The 7,029-nt window shown below is 37.5% G+C and overlaps 1 protein-coding gene across 1 annotated transcript; it reads right to left on the bottom strand.

Annotated features, from left to right (window-relative positions):
- Nucleotides 1-343: 343 nt before the first annotated feature.
- LOC146729805 (C4b-binding protein-like) lies at nt 344-1,559 on the bottom strand. Its single transcript, XM_085495087.1, has 3 exons — nt 1,496-1,559; nt 929-1,123; nt 344-603 (listed from the first exon to the last, which is right to left on the bottom strand). Exons 1-3 carry the CDS (start codon nt 1,557-1,559, stop codon nt 344-346), a joined length of 519 nt encoding a protein of 172 aa, XP_085351213.1.
- Between the last annotated feature and the right edge of the window lie 5,470 nt (nt 1,560-7,029).

The following is a 7,029-nucleotide window of genomic DNA, read 5'->3' on the forward strand; positions in this document are numbered from 1 at the left end:
GAGCCTGGGTATTGTCTTGGACGTCTGCATATCATTCAAATCTCAAAGAAACATGGGTGATCACACTTAATGAAATTAACTAAATCAGACAAGGTGTTTAGTATCGAGTACGGTCAGTGACGGTGTGCTAAATTATTATGTGCTGGATGCAGACGGATAATATAATGCGCCCTCTAGTGACGAAGCACCTCTGTGATATCAATGAGCGAAAGGAAGTAGGTTCACGAAATTTATATTGTTTTGATCTGTAGTTGTCCGTCAACTTAAAATAATATTTTGAGAGATCGGCTAAATTTGAAAGAAATCACAACCCAACGCGATTGTTGTCTAGAAAAACATTCCTTCATGTTTGCGCCACAGAAATCGCTTCGTCGCTGGGAAGTGCACTATTCAACATACCTTTGCATTGTGGGATGTCGCCACTCCACTGAACTGCACTTTCACCGGGATCATAGTTTTTAAGAACGCACGATATTGACGCCGATCCAACGGGACTATAGCCATCATCACAACTGAACGTTACTGACGTGAATGCGTGGTAGTTCGGAGCCGGGGACGTGTCCTGCCTGCCATTCCCTGGTTGACCGGGGTTGTCGCATTTTTCTGTCACAATAAGCAAAATAAGTAGCAGTGATTGCGCGTGATAGAATTTATATTTTTATCATTGTCATTACCTAAAGCGAAAATGTTTAGTACCGTGACAGCTGCGAGTATGAACCGGGATTTTTCGCCATGGGCACCGACTCGTGAAAAAAGCAAGTCACAAATACGTCAGGATGTTGTGTTAATCGTGAGGGATATTGGGGGAGATATTTTAGTAATCACGTGATCAACAACGAATTATATAATGAAGATGACGGATTTGATTTCGCACTTGGCCAAACTGTCACGTGACACTGTAGACATAAATCATTAAAAACAGTCATACCTAAACAAGCTGGCTGATTCGGCACTCCTGCCCAGTTACCATCACTTTGACATGTTATATTAGAAGGACCGGCTTCCAATGTGTGGTTACTGTCTAGACAACTGAATGTTACCACCACGTTCTCTGCGACAGTATCATTTACGGGATATCTGACAGGTTTCACTCCGAAATTTGGTGCGCTGGGAATGTTGCAATCTAAAAAAAAAAGAAGCAAAGTTGAATTAATTCAGAGCGAAATTAATTATAGTTAATTATTAATTATAGTTGCACTTTAGCTCTTCAAAGGTGAACGCTTTTGGAAGACATATTTCAACCTTCTATTTTGGCACACTTCAAGTTGAGTGGTAGTCTTGCGCCCTCTGGCGACAGATATATGTTTAATTCTTGCGACCTTGTCTCCAGGCATTCTAAATTTATTTATTTATTTATTTATTTATTTATTAGGAATTATAGTATATCGTTGTTTTCTATTTGTTTGTATTGTTTTACTTAATTAAATAATCGTGAGTATTTAGAAACTACATTAATGCAAATCATTTGTTACTTCAAGAAACTACCTATTCCCACATGAGTCTCGTTCTCTGGAGACAACCAACTTCAGTTGCTTGATCACAACAATTTGTGAGCTCATTTTAGTTGACAAAAACAAATAATAAGATTTACTATATCCGAAAATGACAAACAACTACACACAATCAAAGACGCAACTTATGAAGAAAAGTGTAAGGAACACTATACAGTCAAAACTCGTTAATACGAACTCGGTTACAACGAAATACCGGTTACAACGAACGAACACCGAAGTCCCGTTTGAAAATCCATTATCCCTATGGTAATTGACAACGCTTAGAACGAACTCGTTTATTACGAAAACCCGCTTAGTACGAAAGGATTTTCTCTGAAAAACAATGGTCTGTAACACCTATAGCGAACATTTCATTCGCTCAAACAGCTGCGAAATCCTAAAACGAACCGCCAAATACACGGTGTTACGCTTCCGCTGTTGGCAGTGGGCTTGAGCTGTGCAGCGTAAAATAAAAACAATGTAGCCATTCCTTGGGCGTGAAAATCTTTTGTGTACGTGACTTCCAGTGTCTAGTCACTTTCGACGCCCTTGCTGCTCGAGTTTTTAATTTTAAGATTCACAATAAAAAAGTGTGAAGCATGGACGCTGTAAATTTTAGATAAATTACGGCGACTACGAGTGAGATGCCAGTTTCCGTCCTGACTTCAAAATGTCAACTCGTGTCAAACGGCGTGCCTTGTCGTTGGACTGTAAAGTCCAAATGATCAAAGCGATTGAGTCGGGCATTCGTCACGGCGATGTCTGTCGAAAATTTGATGTTAAACCCAGTACACTGTCAACGATTTTAAAGAAAAAAACTGATGTTTTGAAGATGTTCGAACACAACAAAATTGAGCCGTGCCGGAAGCGAATGCGGTTTTCAGCAGTCGACGACGTTGAGCAGGCATTGCTGAAATGGTTTACCAGTGCCCGTTCTATGAATGTCCCAATCAGCGGTCCTATCCTCCAGGCAAAGGCCGAAGATTTAGGACAGAGAATGAAGCATTCCGAATTCAACATTTGTATTTTCCATTTTAATATTATTTTAATAAAATGACAACGTTTATTTCAATACTATTTGTGTGTTTTTAATGCTTGGTCTAGTGTTTAAAATGGCGCCATAGTTTTGTTTACCCTGACTTATGGTAATTAGTTTGTTTCTGTAAAGCGCCCTCTAGTGGTGATCGGTTATTACGAACACCGGTTATAACGAATATATTCATCTGGGGCCTTGATATTCGCACTAACGAGGTTTGAGGTTTAACTTAACACGTTGAAAACAATTCTCAATCTACCACTTACAATTACACACTTACTGTCTTGGGCATGTAACCAACTTCATGCCATCTTTCCACAACACTGCATCGAACATCTTCCAAATTGTGTTGTCAACTTCAGTTGACCCGTATATTTAGAGTGACCCTCTCAATCATATTGAATGACCCGATTGCATGAGCTCGATTTTTTTTATCTCGTGCCCTAAGCAGGAATAATAACAGACAGTCACGGTACATATATTAGTTTATGTTCTGATTTATATACCCTTGCATATATTTAATGTATTTATGGGGTATGACGTAATCGTTGTTTCACCAGTACGGCTCTTCTTAACTCCCCGTCTTGGACTTTTTTAAAAGCGGCAGGGTCGTCACCTGCGCACGCGCGGGAATTGAGTCCCAAGCGACCTTAACAACACACGCTAAAACGCAAAGGCTCATGGGTAGACGCTTGTTTGTAAACGATGACACGCTATGGCCATCTGGTGCATGCGCAGGTGACGACTCCCCCGCTTTAAATAGAGGCACGTCATCTTAGCAAACCGTCGTTATGATAAATGATACATAGCCTGTAATCAGTAATCAAATTATCTGTTTAATATGTATAGACTGTAAGAAACTCTACATACATTTCGAAAAGTAGGTTTAAAAGTTGACGTCAAGCCCTATATTACTTTAAATTTAAATTACTTGTCGTTTTTGTATTTGTTCGTCTGAAATAACCAATGATAAATTTGGGAGCTACAAAATTAGAATAAAAATTCTAAACTAAATTTCACTCTGTATTCCGCAATTATAAATGTACGAGTTTCAATTTCGTGAGATTATTTATACTAGTATATCATAGTTTTTAAAACTAGCATGGCGCGTGATGTTGAAGTTCGTTAGTATTGGGAACAATAAAAAATATTCAGGGTTAGGGCTATCACCACTTCTCATTTCAAGCAAGTGGAGAATAAGTTGTAAAAAGCAATCAACCCGATCGACATTATTCCGTTGTCTTTGTAGATTGTTTTCCCTGAAAATAAAGTTGAAGTTGATAATGTTCGGTACGATGAAATATTGGCTATTTGACATGGTTATTATTTTTGACATATCACAACTAATGCAGATTATACGATTGTACGTTGTCATGGCAATTGTAATTGTTATCAACATACTAAGTATCAATGTAGTTGAGTAGTTTTTAAGAGGAAGTTGAACATATTATGTTTCAAAAATTGCCAAACAATCGCTAAAAATAGAAAATAGATGTCATCGCAAAATGACCAAAACTGACAAAAACATTCGCTGAAATTTGAGAATAGAATATATTATCACAAACTGAAAAAATCTGAGAGGAAACAATCAAGATATCTGAAACCATCAGTCTGAGTGGCGGTTTCGGAGACCAGTTTTTACCAAATATTACAACATTGAAAATTTTGACATTAAATTAACAAATATATGAGAGAACCAGCCAAGGTAGATACTGAGATATAAATGTAAATTGTTGACAGACGAACGGACATCGAGTAAGTAATTTCAAAACAGTGTGATATTTCAGAATATAAAACCTATTTTTGACAACAAACAGCAGTTTTTGTTCGAGAATTTCTGTAATGCACGTATATCTTTGATTTGCCTCTATGTACAGTTATTTTTTATAAATAAAATTTAAGGGCAGTATCCAACAAAACTATTTTAAAATGCTTAAAAAGTTATCCACATCACCAGACTAAACTACCAAAAGTGATAAAAGCACAGTCTTTGTTTTGCAAGAGGCAAGTCAATTAGTTCAGCAGAGTCAGTGGCACGAAATTGTGCGCATGGGGGGAGAGATCTGCTCACTAACCTTGCGTCGAAGGCGTGACCTTACTAGGTAGTCCGGGGGCATGCCCCCCTTAACAATTTCGAAATCCAGACATTCTGAAATGCTATTCCCTGCATTTTGAGGGGCAAATTTTGCTGACACAAAGGGTTTCAGCTTGATTTTGGAGGGGCGACGCCCCCTACATTTTTTTCGAGTGCACTGTCTGCCCTTCTGCGCCCCCCCCCCCATCTCCACTGGTACAATATTACTTGTGTATATATGAGGAATCGTTCAAAATTCACCATATCTGGTCCTACCATTGTGCACCTCGCATCATAGTTTTGCTGACCTCAGCGAATCCCACTGACTGAGAATGCGTATTACAACTTAAAACTGAGTTATGCGAAACTGATGAACAACATTAAACCATCATCCTTTTTTATTGGGAAACTTTTCAGTTTCCACAATAGAAGAAAAATTCTTTATATTGAATTGACCATTCACATACATGTCTTTGTATTACTTTTTATGATGACTTATAAACCCGTTGTGCTAGACCAGTTGCAGGTCACAATACAAAACTACCCATTTCGTATTAGAATAAATGAGATTTGCATATTCATGAGGTCATAAAAGCAAAAGACCAATTAACACTTGTTTTAGAACGAAAGCACGGCCTTCTGCTTTCATAGGCTGTATTGTAAGCCACTGTTTATTACAAAGAATGCCAGTCGCACGAATTCAGAGTTTCGTAGTTTGTTCATAGTATACTAGTAATTTATGAGAAAACAAACTTGGCTTGTTCCTCGTTGTGGAAACTGGGCAATATAGCGTGTAAGTGCTCTTGTAATGGTGCTTTCGGATTGGCGGGGTGTTTCTAGTGCAATAAGGCGATACAAAAAAACAAGTAGAGAAAGCGCCTGTGTCGTCGTCAACATCAGCTGGTTTGTCATAATGCTCTGTAAATCGTTACAATTTGTCATATCGTGCGATCATTAATTTTTCTTTTATTAACTATAGAGTACATCTGTTGCCTGCATTATAGTTTATTACGGGAGTCATGCAGGTCAAAGCCAATTACTGACACTGTGGGAAGTTCGGTTTGATGTCTGAACTTATTAGAATCTGGTTGACGGCAAGGTGTCTTTGATTGGCCTGAGTGTTGGGTATTAGAAATGTAGCAGCCAGTATGAAGAGTTCTTGTATTTAATTTCAAGATGGTGCACATTGCGACAAACTTTATCATGGTATATGTTTACATTGGAATCCACTTATGGGATGACCATTATAAATTTTGGAGGGGTAAAAAAAGGGGGCAAAAATGGAAAAAATGCACAGGAATTAATCCTTGAAAAAACTCAGGCTGCAGGGATCAATAACAGAAAAAAATAAAACACAAAATTAAGTGAAGGAAAATATATTCCACAGTTTTTCTGTCATTTACCCTACAGAGTTTGTAATGGTCTATCCATTGACGAATGAAGACTGACACAGCGATACCATTTTAGATTGGATCGAATATACATTTCGTGCACACTAAAATTGATTTTTTTTTCACATCATGTATTTTTTTAATACTATTGAATACATTACCACTTGTCCCTTTTTTGTGCAGTTAGGATTCTAACGCAATCACCGCCCAGCCCTCCACTCTTTGGGACAACGATCTAGTATACAACGTGGCTGTGTGCTTGTCTTAGTAGACCTGTACTAGGCTGGGTTTTATTGCTAATACGTGCCCTCTCTACGTACCGTTTATTTGAATAGGTTACTGTCACGGTGGCAATACAAAGACGTTTTGTAAGGAAAGGTCTTGCATACACAATAAGTTGACATCAATCCTCTGTAAATACAGCCACACCTATTTTACGCGCTCTTTGATGACATCGTGTATTCTCAGTAGTCGATACATTTCACTTTTAACCGAGTACTATAAAGCGTATATCAGATAAGACACGGGTGTTTCTTCAAAGTCTCGGCAAGGTCAACTTTTTTTACCTTTCACAAAATAAACAGTATATTTTTTTACCATATTTTTTTCTATATTGACCATTTAATCCACAATTAACAAAGAATTTATAACACAATTTTTAAAAGGTAGAAAATATCGCATCCCATCTTGCTAGTAGGTAAGGGGCCACCATGAAGTTATTTCTTGATTAAGAACCTCAGATATATTTTTTTAATTTCATTACAGAATCTAGAATAAGAATAGATAACCAGACTGGAACTGTTTCTGTTGAAGGAAATGGGTAACATATTTTTTTCTCAAAAAACATCACCGATGACGTAATAATTTGATTTAAGGCTCACGGACCTTCATCTCAGTTTTTCAAAAATATCCAAATATTTATAAAATTGAAGATTTATTATAAAAAGCGCGAAGAAATTGGCCATATATGCGAGATAAAAGTATGGAAGCAAAAACAAAATGTACGCTATATGTCTATTTCAGATCCCGAATGAA

Source organism: Saccoglossus kowalevskii, chromosome 21 (genome assembly GCF_978046115.1).
Source record: "Saccoglossus kowalevskii chromosome 21, keSacKowa6.1, whole genome shotgun sequence".
In the NCBI taxonomy this organism is placed as follows: Eukaryota; Metazoa; Hemichordata; class Enteropneusta; family Harrimaniidae; genus Saccoglossus; species Saccoglossus kowalevskii.

Coding starts and splice junctions, on each gene's coding strand:
- LOC146729805 (XM_085495087.1), bottom strand. CDS start 1,559: ATGAGCTCACAAATTGTTGTGATCAAGCAACTGAAGTTGGTTGTCTCC. Junction 1,124..1,495: donor CTCCAGAGAACGAGACTCAT/GTGGGAATAGGT, acceptor TTTTTTTTTTAG/ATTGCAACATTCCCAGCGCA. Junction 604..928: donor GAATCAGCCAGCTTGTTTAG/GTATGACTGTTT, acceptor TTATTGTGACAG/AAAAATGCGACAACCCCGGT.